Source organism: Telopea speciosissima, chromosome 4 (assembly GCF_018873765.1).
Source record: "Telopea speciosissima isolate NSW1024214 ecotype Mountain lineage chromosome 4, Tspe_v1, whole genome shotgun sequence".
NCBI lineage: Eukaryota > Viridiplantae > Streptophyta > Magnoliopsida > Proteales > Proteaceae > Telopea > Telopea speciosissima.
In genome coordinates this window covers 27,574,168-27,594,481 of record NC_057919.1, presented here as the reverse complement: position 1 = coordinate 27,594,481, position 20,314 = coordinate 27,574,168, and the positions used below count along the sequence as shown (strand labels likewise).

Here is a 20,314-nt window from a genome sequence, read left to right as displayed (position 1 = left end):
ATTTAACAAATCAAATTATCATCATTGAAATGATCTCATCAAACAAGAAAATCCATAACACATTATCTATAACAAGAAAATATATATATCATCCGTCACATAACCCATGAAATCCACAAAATAAAAAACGAGAATAGCTATCTGTAGAGTTTGATTAACGGAAGACGAAAAAGGGGGACAAATTCAATCACCCCCACCCAAAAAAGAAATCCATCTCCCAAAAGAACCAGAATTCAGTGATTCTTAGTATTTCAGCTTTGATGAATCCAAATTCCAGACTAACATAAAATCTAAGTAGAGAATTGAGAAAATAATACGGTCACAAGCAATGAAGCAAAAGAAAATACCAATTGAAGAAAGAGGGAAAAAAAAAAGGAAGAAGAAAGGGATTACCCTGCACCATGAATCGAAAACAACTAACACAAATAATAAAAAAAAAAACCCTAGTTCGTGAAGAATGGCAGATCTAAATAAATCTTATCAAGAGAGAGAGAGAGAGATGAAAGATACTTGGATTTGATGGATATGGACTAGAGCTAGAGTCTTCGAGGTTGATCAGAGAACCAGAGTGCTTTCCTTGACTGTAAGAGTAGATGGTTTGCTAGAACGAGAGTCTTCGAGTTTCAGGTTTGGGGGTTTTCTCACCGGATTTTGGGCTTTTAGGTTTTAGCTTTTTATTTTGTGTAATTAAAACTTATAAATATGTATTAATACGCGATTAATATGACAATTAATATAGTGTTTCTTTAAGCATAGGAGATTAGAATTTAGTTGCAAACAATCAGTTTTAGTTCATTCTTTATACTAGATTAAACTCGTATTTTTGCCCCCGAAATTTTACAGAGCAACCGTATTAAACACATACTGTATAATTTCTGTACGCGCTTTATTGCACCATTTTTTTGAAAAATGCTATTGCCATATAATCTGTTTAATTGCCGTTCGTATCTGTTCCCATGTTATTACCGTTCCCGAACTTACAGACTATGGTCATATCATGGTACGACCTGGACCTTCGACTTCCTGTCGCAGCGTTGGCGCCGGAGAAGGCAAGGTCTCTTGATGTAGATCAAAGCATGAAGAAGACCAAAGGCTAAAAAGATATATTTATGTTCGTATATTGTCTTATTTTTGGGTTCCATAGTTGAAAATTTTAAACAGTTAAAACTCATACAGTCCGTTCTCTGAGTGTTTGACTGTATTTTTGACCATCGCGTTCAATTTCTGGGCCGTTTTAAACTCTCCATACCAAACAAAGTTTTTTGTCATTTCCCCTTTAACTATAGACTTCCTCCTTGCCCTAATGTCATCCTAACTCTTGCTCCTGCACCTCCAATTGTAGGGCCGCGGCAGATGCGATTGTACCTGATGATCTCTTCTCTGGAAAAGGTAAGATCTCTCTTTCTCTCTTCCCCCGCCTACCCTGCCCTAACCCTTATGTCCGCCCCTGATTCTCTGTTGATACTCAGATGGTCTCTTATGAGGGAGATGGTCTCTTACTATTGCGAAACTATGAACTAAATAGGAACCTAAAAAGAAAATGAAGAATAAACAGAGACAACTTACTATTGCGAAACTATGAACTAAATAGGAACCTAAAAAGAAAATGAAGAATAAACAGAGACATTGAAATACCATCTCCCTCATAAGAGACCATCTGAGTATCAACAGAGATATCAGGGGCGGATATAAGGGTTAGGGCAGGGTAGGCGGGGGAAGAGAGAGAGAGATTTTACCTTTTCCAGTGAAGAGATCGTCAGGTACAATCGCATCTGCCGCGACCCTGCAACTGGAGGTGCAGGAGCAAGAGTTCGGATGATGTTAGGGCAAGTAGGAAGTCTATAATTAAAAGGGAAACGACCAAAAAACTTTGTTTGGTACGGAGAGTTTAAAACGGCCCAGAAATTGAACGCGATGGTCAAAAATACAGTCAAACACTCAGAGAACGGACTGTATGAGTTTTAACTGTTTAGATTTTTCAAATATGGAACCCAAAAATAAGACAATATATGAACAAAAATATGACTTTTTAGTCTTTTGTCTTCTTCATTCTTTTATCTAAATGTTTTAAACCCGCTTTAGCTTTATTACCGTTCGCGAAATGTTTGACTGCATTTTTTGACCGTCCCATTTAAATTCTGTGCCGTTTTAAACACGCTGTAGTGGCAAATATTTTTGTCATTCCTGTTTTAACTATAATTCAAATGCGGCCTAATATTCTCAGTCTGTTTATAGGTAAAAGTCATATAAAAAATTATTAAATACATTAAAGAAAAAAGTAGAACTTTACTTGATTTTTACCCCAAAACGTATTCCTTTGCAATATTATCCTATCTAATTCCCCCCCCTTATTTAAATAAGCTTTGAGCTTCTCTCTTGTAGGTGATCCAGGTTGAGGGTCTTCGGTGTAACTTGGAGTTTAGCTAGACTTGGTGCCGAGGTCTCGATATTCAATAAAGCTTTTGATTTTTCAGTTCTTCGATGGCAAGGGGTCTATTATGGGCAACCACAGAGGACTTGGTGCGTAACAGAGGGAGAGTCCTCTCTCTATATCGTCAATTGCTAAGGAGCCTTAATTCTCCCAAACTGCCACTAAACTTAGCGGCGAGATTGGCCAAGAAGGCAGAGCTCCGCACCATCTTCATGCTGGGTTCTGAGGAGCATTCTCTCCACAATATCGCTGACCTCATTGAAACTGCTGAGTACTCTCTCTCCCTTCTAAAGGAAGGTGAAATCCCCAAATACATACAATGATTGAGTAAGTGGCTTCCTCTGTTCTCTCCTTTTTAAAATTTTTTTTTCTTCCGCATTGTAATGATAAACTGTAAGTTGGGCTTTCAATCTGATTTTATTGTAGTCAAGCACACATGTATTATATCTTAATTATGAGTTGAGTTCTAATTTGATTGAAATTCTAGTGTGTAAGCTAAGTGATTGTTAGAAGCCAATCCATAAAATCGACTAGTTAGGGGGGGTTAATGTTGGACTTTTATATCTGAATTATAAATTGTACTTTTTCTCGTTAATGCTTCTTTGGTTTTTGTTTTTGGGTGTCCATTAAAAGAAAAAAAGGGACATGATTCTTACACACTCCCCCTATAAATCTTCTAATTGTTATTCACGTTGGGTTGAATGCGCAAACACGAAAAAAATCATGTAGGCAGTCATACTTAAACGTCAGGAATTTACTGTGGTTCTGCATAAATGCCTACATCCACTTGAGAGATCCTATTAACCAAAAAATATTACATCTCTCCACCTTACTGCCTAATCTTCCAAGGGTTTTCCTCAAATAGACAATAAATAGATACCCTAGAAACTCTGACTCCTACATAATTACAATTTTACCCATGTACATGTAATGGACTCAGAACCGACCCAGTAAAACATATACAAGGCCACTAATAACTGCGTGAGCACATGAGACAATCCCAACAAATCTCCACCTTGGCTTAGATTTTGCAAGTTGTACCTTGAAGGAAAAGCGAGGTTGATGTTTTTTATAAACTTGTATTATTTCTTCCTATTCGCCACCCAAACCATCATGGTCCATAACTTGCCTAGGTGTCATGCATAACTCACTACCGTACGATGTGATGAGACAACCCCTCCTATTGCTGCAACCCGATCAGAGAGATCATTTCTACTCACAGGATCCGAAGCGAAAAAAACCTGCTTCTTTCCTGATCTACATTTGTTCATAGTTTGAACCGTTTATTAACTTCGTTGGCCACTTGTACCTCTTGCTTGAGTTCTAATGGTCGCTTCACCTGCTTCAACACTCCCTATAAGTCTGTACAAATTCTAAGTCATTTGTCCCTGTATCACAACTATGTTCCCCTCTAGACACCCTGAGAACTCCACCTTTGGATGAGTATTTGTAACCTCTCGAATCCAATGCTCTCGGTGAAATCAGATTTTCCTTTAGATCCAGTACATGTCTAAACCCAGTCAAAGTTCGCCCAATCCATCAAACATGTGGAACCCCATTGTTGCAACTTTGATTATCTTGCTTTCAGCATTGTTTTATTTTTATGTAATTAATAATCATGTGACTATTTAAGTTGGGCTGGATTAAGACTCTATAAGTCCAGCCAAGTTTTGAGTCTATTTCCTTCAATATTTTAGTCTCCTAGTCAGGTTAAGTTACCTAATAGATTAAGGATTGGGTTAAGCCTTTCCTTTTTAGTGTAAGAGTCTATTTTTGAGTCTTTTTATATAATGTTGTAAGGGGGGTGGGGGGGGGGGGGCAAGTATTGATACACAAATTTTGATATTAATGAAAAGCTTTCGCTGCTCTTCTTCTCCATTGAAGATTTTTGTCTTGTGTATGATCAAGGCTGGTGAGATTGGTGTTTGATCCGATTGAAGCTCTTCTTTCAAGTTCAAGTTCAAGACTCGATTTTTATTCAAGTTCTTCAATCAAGCAAGCTAGTGCCAATGGAATTCTGCAACTATAGTATGTTTGATTCATTCCCGACCCCTACCATTCTTCTTCTAACCTTCTATGCACACCCTAAGATTCCCTCTTTGTTTTCAAATTTTCCCAATACCTAACTTCTGTCCAGACCAAACCAGCCAGTCAAATCACACCAAACTTTGATTGAATTCTCCTCTCATACATACTACGGAAAACTCGATCCAAGTTGCTCCCTCATCTGACCATCTTAAACCCTAAAAATCCATCTTTTCCTCTTTTCAAAAACCCGAAAACCTAACCCTAAAATTTGCAACCGATTTTGGTTAGCTAAACTAGACCCATTGGAACTTAATAAGACCTTCACTCATAGACTCCCCTACCTCAACTTAACATAACCCACACATCGAACCCTAACCCTAATTTGACCAAAACACCTAGTTTTGACCTATCCAAACTTCCTTGTTCACAACAGATCCTGGTTATTGGCTTCTAGTGGGTCTCTTACCATTCTAGGACTATATTACGTATATGTTTAATATATGAATGAATTAATATTTTCTGTTGCTGATAAAAAAAATATACAGAAATTTAACTCGCATTAATTAAAAATGCTACTTTATTGGACTAGAAAAGTACTTTCTAAACTGATACCACTATTATCATGCCCTTGGCATCAGCGTTGGGAGGGTGTTGAAATATCATTCCGTCTGTAATCATTCATTCAATAGATTTGGTGTGGAACCACATGAAATTTCTTCTCCAAGTGAATGGGCATCAGCATTGGGAGGGTGTTGAAATATCATATCGTTTCGTCTCTAATCATTGATTCAATAGATGTGGTATGGAACCACATGGAATTTCTTCTCTAAGTGAATGGGATTGGTGTTTTATGAAATTGGAATTGCTACTCCAAAGAAAGAGACAAAAAACAAGGAGGGGTGGAAGAATTTTTCCCTTTTTTTTTTTGGGGGGGGGGGGGGGCGGGAGAAGTGGAGAGGAAAGTAGAAAAATAGATGTGCAAAGTTGTTTGATTGTGTGTGTGATGTAGATCGAAGCACGAAGAAAACCAAACGCAAAAGAAAGAGAGGTTACTGTTCACGTGAACAGTACCTCACGACGCTGTTCACATGAATAGTGATTTGGGGGGCTGATATGGACTGCTGGTTTAGTGGAGTTGATTTTTGGTGATATTTATATTATTAGACACTTATTTATTTCCCTATAGGTGCTCTCACCCATGTCCTTCATCTCACAATTACTGGACAGAAACAGCTTGGTTTCCTGAAGTAAACCAAGATCACGCTGCCCTGTATCACCGGCTCTTCCATAGTATTCTCCACCCCTATCAGACCTGATAGACTTTATCTTTCTACTATGGAAGAGTTCCACTTCAGCCTTGAAGATCATAAAAGCGTTCAACGCATTTGCTTTCTCAGCAAGCAAGAAAATGTAACCGTATTGGGACCAGTCATCTATGAAAGTAATAAAGTAACGCTGGCCTCCAAGTGCAGGTGTAGGGAAAGGTCCGCAGTGCTCCATGCCAGGCACACCACAACAAAATGGTGTAGTAGAGAGGAGAAATTGTACTATGAAAGACATGGTGCGAACCATGGTCAGTAACACCAGTCTTCCAGAGTCCTTATGGGGAGAAGCACTAAAAACTGCGGCCTACATTCTCAACAGAGTGCCAAGTAAGTCAGTAAGTAAGACTCCCTATGAACTCTGGACAGGTGAGAAGCCTAGCCTTAGGCATCTTTGAGTCTGGGGTTGCCCTGTCGAGGCCAGACTCTTCAATCCACAGTAGAAAGTGTGGGACCCAAAAACTGTGAGCTATCATTTTGTGGGGTACCCAGAAAGGTCTAAGGGCTACAGATTCTGTTGCCCAGGTACAGGGAATAGAATAGTGAAGACCACCCATGCCAAGTTTCTTGAGTCAGAAGGAGATCACTCTGTGCCCCGGAACTTAAGGTTTGATGAAGGACAGATTGGAACATCTGGTGTGGCACCGGAGTCGAGCAGGCCCTTATTGATTGAAGACGGTGATTCTCACATGGATGTTGATGTGGATGTGCCTACAGATCCTGTTGTCCCTGCCATTGCAGTTGTGGATGTGCCACTCCCTGAGTTCGATGATCCGATACCAGCCGACACGGTTACTGCTACGGACGCTGAGCCTTTGAGGAGATCTACCAGGACTCGCAGGTCTACCATTCACTCAGATTATGTCACATATCTGAATGAGTGTGAGTTCGACATCAGTAAGGAGGAGGATCCTGTTACTTTTCTGCAGGCAATCAATAGCAGGGAGTCTGACAAATGGGTGAAAGCTATGAAGGAAGAGTTACAATCCATGCACAACAATGGTGTTTGGGAGTTGGTAGAGATTCCACAGGGCTGCAAAGCCATTGCATCAAAATGGGTCTTCAAGACCAAAATTGATTCTCAGGGAAACATAGAACGCTACAAGGCCAGACTTGTGGTAAAGGGCTTCACACAGAGAGATGGCATAGACTTCAAGGAGACCTTCTCCCATGTATCTTCGAAAGACTCATTCAGAATCATCATGGCCATAGTAGCACACTTTGACCTTGAGCTACATCAGATGGATGTGAAGACGGCTTTTCTGAATGAGGATCTAGCTGAGTAGGTTTACATGTGTCAGCCCGAGGGTTTCGAAGAGAAAGGGATGGAGCATCAAGTTTGCAAACTGAAGAAATCATGTATGGACTGAAACAGGCTACGAGACAGTGGTACTTGAAGTTCGATCAGATAGTGACCTCTTTTGGTTTTGTTGAGAATCCAATTGATAATTGCTTCTACATGAAGGCTACCAGGGGCAGATTTATTTTCTTGGTACTTTATGTCGATGATATCCTACTTGCCAGCAGTGATCTTGGTTTACTTCAGGAAACCAAGCTGTTTCTGTCCAGTAACTTTGAGATGAAGGACATGGGTGAGAGCACCTATGTACTTTGCATCGAGATAAGTCGGGATAGAAAGCAAGGTCTTCTTGGTTTGTCACAGAGGGCTTACATTGACAGAATTTTGAAGAGATTCAACATGTCCCAATGTTCTGGGAATGATGCACCCATCAACAAAGGGGATAAGTTGAACAAGCAGCAGTGCCCGAAGAATAACCTTAAAGAGAGATTCTATGAAGGACAAGCCATATGCTTTAGCTGTTGGAATGAGGATTTGGAGGTTTATCTTTGCCTTAGGGACCTAGATCTTTGTCTGAGAGAGCCCAAGCCTGCAGATCTCACCCCAGCCAGTACTCAGGTTGAGATGACTGAACATGAGAAGTGGGAAACAGCAAATAGGAAGTGCCTAAAGGTTATAAAGCATGCTATCCCTGAGACAATGAAAGATAGCATCACCATGAAGGCAGCTGCAACCGAGTACTTGGAGGCTATTAGAGTAAAATTTGAATCTTCCAAGAAGGCTCAGTCAGGTGACTTGATGAGGAAGCTGACCACTGCCAAATTTGATGGAAATGGTAGTATCAGGGAACATCTTTTGGGACTTGTTTCCTTAGGAAACAAGATTAGGGAGCTGGAAATAAACTTTGATGACGACTTCCTAGTGACCATTGCACTCAATTCGCTCCCAGGACAGTATAAGCACCTTCATGGTACCTACAATGCCTTGAAGGATAAATGGAATATGGATGAGTTGATCACCATAGTTGGGCAGGAAGAGGCAAGAATGAACAGGGACAAGATAGAAAGTGCCAATCTCACACAGGGCAAGGGATCCTCATCTGGAGGACCTCACAGGAATCACAGAAGGTTTTCCAAGAAAGGCAGATTTGCACCCTACCGGACTGAGCAGGGCAATAGAGGGCAGCAGGGCAACAGAGACAGCACAGGGCAAAAAGATTCAAACGGTGTTGAATGTTTCTGGTGTAAGAAGAAGGGGCACATGAAGAAAGACTGCTTCAAGAGGAAGGCCTATCTTGATAAGAAAAAGAACACTGGTAAGGACACATCCTTGGTCTGCTATGAATTTTCACTTATAGATACACCGGTAGATTCTTGGTGGTTGGATTCTGGATCATCCATTCATGTGACTCATTCCTTACAGGGGTTCACAAGCAGGAGGGTGCCAAGCAAGAGTGAGGTGACGGTGTTTGTCGGGAATGGAGCGGAAGTGGAAGTGAAAGCCATAGGAACTGTTAGATTATCTTTAAAGTTAGACAGTACAGACAATTTTATTGATTTGAAGGATGTAGTTTTTATTCCCTCTATGAGGAAGAATTTGATTTCAGTTTCCAGATTAGTTTCAGATGGATATTCAGTTGTTTTCAATAAAGTTGGCTTCACTCTGCTTTTGAATTCTGTGGTTGTGGGTTCTGGCTATTGTTCTGATGGTTTGTATAGACGGAACTGTCTCCTCTTGGGTTATGAACGTTGGCACTAAACGTCAACTTGTTGATGAGAAGTCTCTTGTACTCTGGCACAGAAGGTTGGGACATATCTCTAGAAAGAGAATGGATAGGTTGATCAAGGAGAAGATCCTTGATGAGATGGATTTTCAGGACATGGAAATATGTATTGACTGTATAAAGGGGAAGATGACTTCTTCTACGAAGAAGGATGCATCTCGCTACAGTGAGGCCCTAGATCTCATTCACACTGACATATGCGGCTCTGATACCACTTGTAGGGATTTAGGAACCCCAGTCACTCATTCATATGCCCATATAGATTTGGAATGCATCAATAATAAAGGAAGAACAAGACATACTTTTTTGGTTGATAATTGAAGTCGATCCCCAAGCTTTTCTCCTTCCCAAAAGCCTTCCACAGCCTTTCACTTTTGCTCTCCCGTGAGTAGGAATTCTAAAATAACAAGTGACGGCTGTGGGGACCTTAGGGTTGAATATATAATATTCTCCCTGACCCTAATCACACTCCCACAATGTGTTAGGTCAGTAATACCCCTGACTTAACCTAGAGTGAATTATTTACCATATGGGCCCAATAAATATAATATATATTAATAAAGCCCAAAACCCAACAGAGGGCAGACTCTCCCACACAAGCTTTACAGCAGAATATAAATCAGAAGCAAACAATACGAACTTTATTAACATGTCTAAATTATATAATCAAAATGCAAGGTGAATTGGAATTGAAACCTGTTTACAGGCCTCAATATGCATGAGTCTTTTCTTCTCTTGTAGCTTTCGCTATTTTTCCTTTATCCTTTTCTTCTTCCTCTTGTGAAAGCCAATGATAGAGTCCCTATTCAACCTGAACTCAAGTACAAGAATCTAGTTAAGTGAAGAAAAACCCAAACCTTTTAGCTTAGAAAAAGAAAGTACTTGAGATTCTGTCATTAAAGGTAATAGAAAGAGCGTTGTTTCTGAGTGCTTCCTTCTTTATATGCAGCACCTTAGCGTGTGGGTCTTATCGCATGTTGCCACTGATGCCTACAAAGATTCAGTTGAATGGCATATTTGTTGTTAATGAAATTTTTTATCTGTTTGTACTTAATGACTTATATTCAGAGTTTCAAAAATCGGTGAATCGGATCAGGAATATGAATCAGTGATCCCGATTTTGACGATTTGATACAGCTGATAACTCCAGAATCATTTGATTATTCCTGGGATCTATTGATTTTAGGGTTTTTTTTTAAGGCCAATTCAGACCCGATTCGAATTGGAATCTTCATTGATCGTTTCTTTCACCAATTCCCAGTTTTAAAACCCTGCCTATACTTGCATGCTGCACATGGAATATGGTGGTTGGTTATTAACTTGATTGGTCTTTAATCATATTGTAATTCGATTGGTAATATGTCAGACAGAGGGTTTGTTTTTATGAAACCATTAATACATAAATATTCAGTAGTCAGTTCATTTGAAGTTGTCTTTTGTTCTGTAATGCTTAATTACTTGTAATTTTGTCATACTTATTCTTTTGTTCTGGTCTCATGACAATGCTTTTCTGGATATCACCGGTGTCTCCATTGGACAGGTTAGCTAGTCACAACAGGAAGAAGAGGAAGAGGTTGAAGAGAAATGAGGGGAAAATAAATCTTTTTTCTTTAAAACCAAGGAGGAATGAAGCAGGAACGACAATAAATTAATAAATTAGTTATAGCAGATCCCTTTTTTGTAATTTTGGGGTTATAGAAAAAATCATAAGCAAGTCCTTCCCAAAGGACTGATTTTTAGTGACAGTTTGAGGTCTGATTTTACAAATTCCCAAACTGGAAGCGAATTTGGCCAAAAAAAACAAATAAATAAATAAAATTTTCTACTGATAGATTAGGGTCACCCAATCTTTTTATTTTATTTTATGCGAAAGAAAAGGATAAAATTAAAGGAAATAGAGTCATACATTTATAACTTAACTACCCTTTGCTCGCATCTATTATGACTTCTTATAAGCTGCAACTACTAAGTACCAACCTTCCTACAAACCAAAGAAGGTAACAATAGGATCATTTTCCTTGGGAATTCCAGCTAGGATCTTTCTGCTGCTAGTGTCATGTAGGAATTTTAAACTTTGGTGTGGCCAGTCGTAACATGGTTTACTCAACCTGATATTTGGCATGAAAAGCCACAGCTTTTGCTGACAGTGGTCTGCAAGTAGACTACAAACACATTAAATATTGGAAGTGGTTTGCATGCATAACACAGATATCATATCTACCTCATGGGGGTTGTTCACAGGAGAGTGAAATTTTATGGAAAGGTGGACTCTAACTTCTCTTTTTCATAGTTAAAGTTTAAGAACAATCGAGTTGGTTAAGTTGCAAATTAAAACATGGAAAATCTTGTGGAAAAATGTAACTTATTGAGAAGAATAGATGGTTGAAAATGTTCGGGTTTTGGGGTTTTTTATAACAAAGCCATGCTTCCCTTTTCTTCTTCCATGAGGGGGATCCAGATCCTCTACTGCCGAGCTGCCCGGCAGGATGGTACTGCCAAGACACAGTAAGGCGGGGAATGACCGTCTTACCCCTGCCTGAGTGCCTTGCCCGAGCAGGGGTAAGGTGGTCATTCACCGCCTTGCGGTGTCTTGACAGCAGGGTCCTGCCGGGCAGCTAGGCAGTAAAGGATCCAACCAAATTGGAGGAGGAACGCCCTTCAAGAGGATTAAATTTCAGCCTTAGACAAGCGTGGGGAAGCGATTTGTGAGCTTTTTAAGTTAAAAGATGCTATTTCACAAATAGAATATAGGCAAAATGGGTTTTAGCAAAGGGGGAGAGGGTTCTTTGTGCAAGCTGGTAGTGCACCGAGGAGAGAGATACAATAAATCGATATTGTACATTGGAGGGCAGAAAGGACACTTCATGTGATAAGGATTTAACGAGAGATAGAAAGTAGAAATAGAGGTGCTACAACACCCTGCCCTGCAGCGCAGAGAACCTTTTCCATTTAGTAAAGGGAGAATGTTATCTCTGCTGCAGCGCAGCCTGTGCCCAGGTACATGGGCAGCCTGTGCAGTGGATAAGATGATCATTGTGCCTATCCCCATGTACCTAGGCGCAGGTTGCGCTGCAGCACAGAGAACAACACCCCTTATTGTTTACTTGAAAGGTCATTTTTAAGGATTTCCACAGTTCCACTATTGGTTTTGGGCTGTAATTAAGACACTAATCACATATTTTACGTGCCATGGGGCATCGGTACATTTCTACCAAAAAAAGTTAAAAAAAACAAAGGTTATCGATACATTTACCACTACCCAGTAGTTATGGAAAGGAATTCGTGCACGGTTGATTCCAATCTTCCATGCATCAATTCATCCACTAGGGGTTAGGGGTTTTATGGTCATTTCAAAATTACCACTCCACCCGAAAGTTGGATTATACTTTTGAGTGAATCAAACTTTGGCTCACCTGAAAAGGCTTCCAACACCACCCCCAATCCAAAATAAAAAAGGATTGGCTTTCAGCTTTTAACGGAAAACCAGATTTGGATCGGAATCAATCTGAAAAGTCCTCTAGAATTGGCATATTTTATGGATGTTCCAATGACTGGTGCTGTTATCCAGAAATCGGCTGTGTTGATTCATTAGAAATAGAGATTAGTGACCACCGATTCCGATTTGAATCGGGCGATTCCTGATCCGATTAGCCGATTCTTGAAACCCTGGTATTGACGCCTATGCTTCTGCTCTTTTTCTTTCGTTCCTTCCGTTCCGTCTACTCCTCTTCTCCTCCATCAACCAATCGATCTGCTAAAACTAAAAATTTTTGATTTTGACTCCCCCAATAAACAATTTGCATTATTCGCTTCTCGTTAGATTTTGACTTCTAAGAACTGGGATAAGCTTTCAAAGACTAGTTTGTAAAATCCTTCAACCAGGTATGCTCGCTTTCTTTTTCTGTTTGTGTGTGTTTCTCATTTGGTGTTTATCAAATTTCATATAAGTTTTTTCTTGCAGTGTTCAATTGGTGTTTCAGTGTCACTCTATATCACAGTAATCTAATCAGCCCTAGCAATTTTTACAGGTCTAAATATATAACTTCGTTGGGTGAGATAAAATAAAGCAAGAAAACCTTCGTTGTCATGTTTGGGATTGGTGTAGGCGTAATAACCAACCTGTATCAATCCTGAACCATAATCCTCTCTACCATTTTCATGGAAACACCAGCATCAACATCTTCAGCACCAGCTGAATCCGACATAGTAAGGAACATAGTAACTATACTTACTTCCCAAACTTCCTTGCAATCTCTGAGGTCATACATTCCTCGTCTCGCCCCCTCTGTGATACCATCAATTTTCTCTTCTCCACCCCTTTCTTCTTGTCCTAATACACTTCTCAGCTTCTTCCAATGGTACCGTATTCATATTTCCAATGTCACCCATGACTGCAATTCCCTCCCTTCCCTCCTCGCCCTCCTTCCTTGTCTCTTTAGTCACAATAAGTTCTCTGATGCCAAATCTCTTCTTCTCTCTTTCATAGCTGCTGACACTCGTCACGTCCTCCGCAACCACCTTCTCCATCTATCCTCTTGCTTCCCTCGCCCCTCGAAAGCCCTCCTTGACACTGCCATTGGTTCCTATGTCCAGTACCGGAAATCCCACCTTGCGTTTCAGATTTTCAAGAAGATGAAGCGCCATCACCTACGCGCAACAGTCCTCACGTGCAACCACCCTCCTCAATTCCCTGGTAAGGTACCCATCTTCTTATTCGCTTCTTATGTCGAGACAGGTCTTACAGAAGGCATCTAAGATGGTATTGTAAGTAACATTATCAGGTAAACAATCAAACTCAGTTATTCGGTTAAGCAACATCATGGCATCATTAAACTTAGAATTCAAGCAATATCCTTAAATCATAATATTGAAAGTGTTCGTATTTGAATGAGGCTCGGGATTTGCTTTCTGATATGAAATACAGAGGCCTTTCCCCGAACCGGAATACATATAACACCTTGGTTTGTGCGTATTGTAAGTTGGGATGGCTGAAGGAGGCAGCAAAAACAATTGAATTGATGACCCAAAGCAAATTTTTGCCTGATATTTGGACTTACAATATGTTGATTAATGGGTTGTGCAGGGAGGGTAGGATTGAAGAAGCTCTTAGGCTTCAGGATGAGATGGAGAATCTGAAGTTGTTTCCCGATGTGGTTACTTATAACACATTGATTAATGCATGTTTTGAGTGGAAGATGAACTTCATGGCTTACGAGTTGCTTGAGGAAATGGCTGAGAAGGGTGTGCAGAAAAATGGTGTTACCCATAATATTATCATAAAGGGGTTGTGCAAAGAGGGAAAGGTAGATGAAGCAAGTGAATCCATTAGTAATATGCAGGAAAATGGGTTTTCTCCGGATTGTGTTACATACAATACTTTGATCAATGGGTACTGTAAATCAGGGAAAATGGCGGAAGCATTCAAGATGATGGATGAGATTGCTCGGAAAGGTTTGAAGATGGACACTGTTACTCTCAATACTGTTCTATAAAATCTCTGTAAGGAGAGGAAATTAGATGAGGCTTATGGGCTACTTCGTAGTGCTGCAAAGAAGGGGTATTCCATTGATGAGGTTAGTTATGGAACCTTAATAATGGGCTACTTCAAGGACGAGGATGTTGATGGGGCTTTGAAGCTTTGGAATGAGATGGAAGAGAAAGAGATACTTCCTAGTGTTGTTACCTACAATTCTGTTATTGGAGGGCTTTGCAAGTGTGGAAAGACTGAGGAGGCGTTGTCCAAGTTGAATGAGCTTATACAGAATGGGTTGGTGCCAGATGAGACAACTTACAACAGTCTTATACATGGGTACTGTAGGGACGGAGACGTTGAGAAGGCATTTCACTTCCACAACAAGATGGTAGACAAATTATTCAAGCCAGATACTTTTACTTGTAATATTCTTCTTCGTGCACTCTGCAATGGGGGAATGGTTGATAGGGCTCATAAACTCTTCCAAACATGGGTTTCAAAGGGGAAAGTTGTTGATGCTGTCACTTACAACATTCTGATAACAGGCATGTGCAAAGAAGGTAAGATGGAGCATGCATTGGAGCTTCTCATAGAAATGGAAGAGAAGAAACTGGGACCGAACCACATTACATACAATGCGATTTTGTGTGGACTTATGGAGTCAGGTAGAACTGAAGATGCCAAGGAGTTCCTATCCAATATGATTGACAATGACAAATTACCCAATCAAATATCTTTTGCAGCTATTGGGGAAGTCATCACAGGAGTGCAGGGTGAAAAAGGTCAAGAGGTGGTTGCTAAGGAAACTCCCCAGGACTGGGATTCAAGTTCTATTGCTTACTCTAAGCGCATTGATGACCTATGTAGTGAAGGAAAATACAAAGAAGCAATGTGCACATTGGAAGAATCAATGACAAATGGAATTACAGTAAATAGATCCACATATATTACATTAATGGAAGGGCTCATTAAGAGGCGGAAAAGCACATCGAATATGGCCCGATAGAAGTGGCCTCATGTTGTTTCTCGTCTATTCTTCTGTAATCACGCCATTATCTTTTTTCGGTTCTTGGCAGGCAGTTGAACCAGATAAGTTCAGATACATATTCTTTCCTGTTGGAGAATGGAACATTATTGGAGATTGTTTGGATTCAGTCTGTGATGGCAGTTGAACCAGGTGTTGGAGAACGGAACATTATTAGAGATTGTTTGGATTCCATTATCCTATAATGCTGTATGCACTTTTAAGTTTTAACATAACATTGTATTTGAAACATCTTTTTCTTTAAAATATATAAGAAGTTTTTTGGTTGACTGTTTGATATTACTAGAATTATTCAGGTGAGACCGTGAGAGCCACATGCAAGGAGCCTAGACCTCCTATTTCTTGAGGCGCAAGGCATTGCTAAGGCACTCTCGTGATTGAAATGAAGCACAATTTATGAAAGATATCATGAAGTTGTCCATACTAATTGACATAGTATCATGGTTCAAGATCTCGGTTTCGCAGGAAACTGAGACAAAACCTGGGCTCGAAATGGAATCAGACCAGGTTTCAACAACTGAAACCTTGGTTTCGACCAAAACCTGGTTCAACCCAGGCTTTAAAGTCACATGTCTCCCACGAAACCTCTCTGTCTTTCTGGTTTCGACATTGGGGAGCATTTTCTTGGCAAAAACATAGTGGTAGGTTTGTGCAAAATGCCCCTCAGAATATTTCAGGAAACAACACTGATTTATGCTGAATATCATTTAAGTATTCTCCATTAGATATTATTCATAAATAAGCAAACACCCCCCTAAATGAATCAAAACAAATTAGTCAAAAATTCAAATTCCAAAAGGATAAAAAGTCAGCTCTTCAGTTCAAGAACAAAAATCGACAAAATCCGAATTTTTTTTATTGTAGGGTTGATTTTTAACTCTCAAATGTTGGGATTTTTCTCAAATCTAAAAATTTCATAAATTTTACTGTGATTAAACACTACCAAAAGACAGGCAAAATAATCTTTTATTTTAACGTTTAAAAGTTTATTCTCATTCATGGTGATTTTAAACAGCATTCGCACATCAAATAAGGTTTGACTGGAACATAACTCTTCAATGTATCATTTATGCTTGTTTTTCCATTCTAATGTATGTTTTGATTGTTTCAGTAGCTTATTTACATCTCCAGTAGCTAAGTTATATGTAGACTTAGTGTTTATAATAAACCTAGTGTACAACATCATTTAGCGTACACTAGCAAACTTGGGTCAAAACCACAAGTACCATTTGGGGGGGGGGGGGTTGGTAAAAATAATCCATGGATAACGTTTAAAATGTCAAAAATAGGCAGTACAGAAAAAATCAGGACAAAAAACCACTTTCTAGGCCTTGAAACCAAGGTTTTGAGTTGGCCCCGAAAAAATAACTCGGTTGAAACCTGTTGATGTAGATTCTGGCCAGAGGAAGAAGATAAAAGACCAAAACACTGTTCATGGCACTGTTCACGTGAACAATGTCACAGCCCAGATTGCCTTGATGGAGATCCTTCTAGAAGACCCAAGTTGAAGACAAAAACACTGTTCACGTCACTGTTCACGTGAACAGTGTCAAAGCCAATATGCCCCAGGATTTTGAGAAGATTGTCCTTTGACCAGTCAATTAGGATTGGTGCACTTTGGTTTCTACTTTATGACTGCATCCTTTTTAGTAGTTACTATATTTATTAGTTTCTAATTTTGTTATTTGTATGTGGCTGAAATATAAAGCCAAGTAGTTAATTTTAGTTACTTTCTATTTTAGTTAGGATTTAGTAGTTTCTATTTTAGATTAGTTCTTATTTTTTAGAAAGTTTCTATTTCATTTTAAGCTTGACTAAGCTATTAATAGGCATGATATCTTAATGAAAAGGCAGAGTTTTAGTAAAAAGAATATTTTGGCCACTTAAGCCATCGGTTATGGAGTTTTCTCCTATGTTCAACAGCTGAGATAGCTGTGGGTGAGAGACCCAGTGTGAGAAGCCCATTCCCCTGCCCCCCTTTCTTCTTCTATCCCCTCTTTCCCTTTTCTCCCTACCCTGATCGATCTCTGGTTGCTGCTGTGTATTATAATTGCTCCAGCCATTGAGAAGACCATCCGGGTGCTACTGCTGTTTCTCCAGATCTTCTGCTGCTGCTGTTCTTCAGTTAAGGATCGAGTCACCTTGTTGCTGCCCAGTTTTTCTTCCAGGTTTGGTGCTGGGATTTGTGGAGTCTTATCTCTGCAAACAACCATCAGTTTTAGTTGATCTTTGAAGCAAACAACCTCCCCACCATCACCTCCACCTGATCTCCATTCCCATCCTCTTCCACTGCCTGCAACCCCCATAGCCTCCATACTTTGTGTTTTCATTCCCAGCCATCCATCTCTATATCCCACCCTCAGAATTGATTCAAACTTGCAGATCAAGCTCCCTACACCAAGTCTTACACTGGGCTACTGCAGAGAGCACCATCAGCCTGGTTTGGAAGGTTTTCCTCTAACCTTCTATTTTGGTGAAACCTTGATAACTTCACATCAAGCCATCAGAAGTGACCCGAATTTTGAAGACAACATCTCCTTATCATTATCTACCTTCGATCCAAAGGAGGTGTCAATCAGTTGGTTGGATTGGCCTGAACCTTAAAGTTTCTAATTCTGGTTTTGTTCCTATTTGAGCTTTTGTGGGTTTTTTGGGACTGGTATTCCAGTCGTACATTACCTGCAATATATTGGTTTCAACAATGTCCGAAACTGGCCTCGAAACGGAGATGTCGATCCTTGCATAGTATGTCAATGTGCAAAATTATCAGATACCGAATCATGTCTGTATGCTCTAGCAAAGCGAGTCCCAAAGGCTGCAATGTTCAAACAAATTGAACTTATGATTTGTCTGCTTGGATGGAGCAGCCTAGGACTGTCAATGGGTCACACTCAAAATAGGTCCTAGTGCATCTAATTTCAGATCCGATTATTAATCGCGTAGTTGGATCCAGATCTAGATATCTGATCATCTTAAGACACTTGAAAAAACCCCTTCTGAGAAATGTGACGGTTATTGAAGGTAAACTGAACCAATGTTTAAAAACCCATTCAGGAAATTAGACAGGCCAAGCTGCAAGGATCCAAGACCTTGGAAGATCCAGTCTGATTCAAGTCCTGGTAAGAATTAAACCCATAGTTTCATGAGGGAAGGAATTAGGATTAAGAATTTCATTATTAATCTGTATTTTATATTCTACCCAAAAAAATCTGTATCCTATTCTTTACTGACCTTTCAATGTAAGTTCAAACAATCATAAATTCGTATAACCGACTCTGACTCCACTTAGTTTGATTAAAGTCCCGCTAAGAATTAAATCCTAGAGTCATTTTAGGCTTACCCCTGGCTCTTTTAGGTCCTCCATCTGAATCAAATCACCCTTCCGTATTGGAGCATTCAAAGGCCTTCATTGCACATGTCCATGCCACCTCAAACAACTTTCTTGCAACTTATCATATATTGGATTTACTCCCAAATTAGCTCTAATTTGTTCATTCATTATTTATCTTTTCTATATTTACTTGTCTTTCATCTCAACACCCTCATTTCAACTACACTGTATATGTTTATATACTGTTTCTTCACTGCCTAACATTCAGCTCCATCAATCATTGCTGGTCGTATAACTGTCCCATAAAAATTTTCGTTGAGTTTTAAAGGAATACATCGATCACACAACACTCTGAACCCACCCCTCTACTTCATCCAACCTGTTCTAATTCCTTGTGCAGCATCATCCTTTATTTATTATTGAACCTACATATCTAAATTTTCACTTTGTAGGATCTCCCCATCATCAATTTTTACCACCCTAGTTTCAGTCCTATTGTTACTAAAGTTACGCATATACTCTGTTTTTGTTCTACTTATCTTAAACCGTTTTGATCCCACGGTTTGGGATCTGATCTTGAATGTCTCTAGTTAGCTCGTCTATGATTAGCAAACAAATATGTGCTTGAAGTTGATCCTTGATGTAAGCCAATTGTAATTGGGAATTCACTACCCTACACTCCCCATAGTTCATACACAAGTCACTGCACCATTATTCATATCTTTAATTATGCCCACATATTTATTCGAAACACTTTTTTTCTCGTAACACTTGCCAAATTAACTCTATAGTGTCTCTATTATAATTTTTTTGTAAGTCAATAATGACCATATTAAAATCATTCTTACATACTCAATCTTTCTATTAGTCTCCTAACAGATAAATAGCTTCTGTGGTTGATCTTCTTGGCATAAAACCAAATTGGTTATCCGAACTATTAGATATTTTTTTTGTCTCATGCAGGTTTCAATTACTCTCTTTCATAATTTCATAGTATGACTCATTAGTTTTATTCAAAATAGTCGTAATACCCACCGAAAAGCTTCATAAAAACCAGCTTAATGCAGTCTGAAAACAAACCTTTCCACGATTCCTGTTTATGCTGATGAGAAGCTATATAAGGTGGCATGTTCTTCATTGTTTTGTTGCTTGTTTTGCAGTTTCACGTCTGCCCAGTGCTTTTTCTTTCCTTGAAACAGAATTTTTTGCTTGAAAATCCCAACTGAAACTTAAACTTTCAAACTGATGTGGTATGAAATGAATCTCCTTTGTGTTAACAGTTGGTTATCAGGACACTGATGCTGCAGTGTCATACTTTAGATTAAGACTAATGCAAGAGTTTTCTTGTTATTGTTGAGGGTTATGATATTATTTTGGTTTGGGATTAATCTACATTATGGTCTCTTTTTTGCTTTTTCTCCTCCCTCTCTCTTCTTTGCCTGTTCTGTCTAAGATTGTTTAATTATTCAGTGGATTTGATTGTTGACGGTGATTGAGCAGACTGCAAGTGAGGGTTTCTGGTCTCATATTCAGGAGGTTTACTGATATGGAGAGGAAGATGAGCATTTGTATGAACATGAGGGTTGATTTGGTGATTAAAG

The 20,314-nt window shown here is 39.4% G+C and overlaps 1 protein-coding gene and 1 pseudogene across 1 annotated transcript; both read left to right on the top strand.

Moving 5' to 3' along the window:
* Nucleotides 1-2,364: 2,364 nt before the first annotated feature.
* Nucleotides 2,365-10,456, top strand: LOC122659650. Its single transcript, XM_043854747.1, has 2 exons — nucleotides 2,365-2,758; nucleotides 10,388-10,456. The coding sequence occupies exon 1, from the start codon at nucleotides 2,482-2,484 to the stop codon at nucleotides 2,752-2,754; it is 273 nt and encodes a 90-aa protein (XP_043710682.1). The 5' UTR covers nucleotides 2,365-2,481; the 3' UTR covers nucleotides 2,755-2,758; nucleotides 10,388-10,456.
* Nucleotides 10,457-12,984: 2,528 nt separating this feature from the next.
* LOC122657862 lies at nucleotides 12,985-15,470 on the top strand (annotated as a pseudogene).
* Nucleotides 15,471-20,314: the final 4,844 nt, after the last annotated feature.

Bases quoted from the DNA above. Each gene is read 5' to 3' on its own strand.
- LOC122659650 (XM_043854747.1), top strand. From the start codon at position 2,482: ATGGCAAGGGGTCTATTATGGGCAACCACAGAGGACTTGGTGCGTAAC.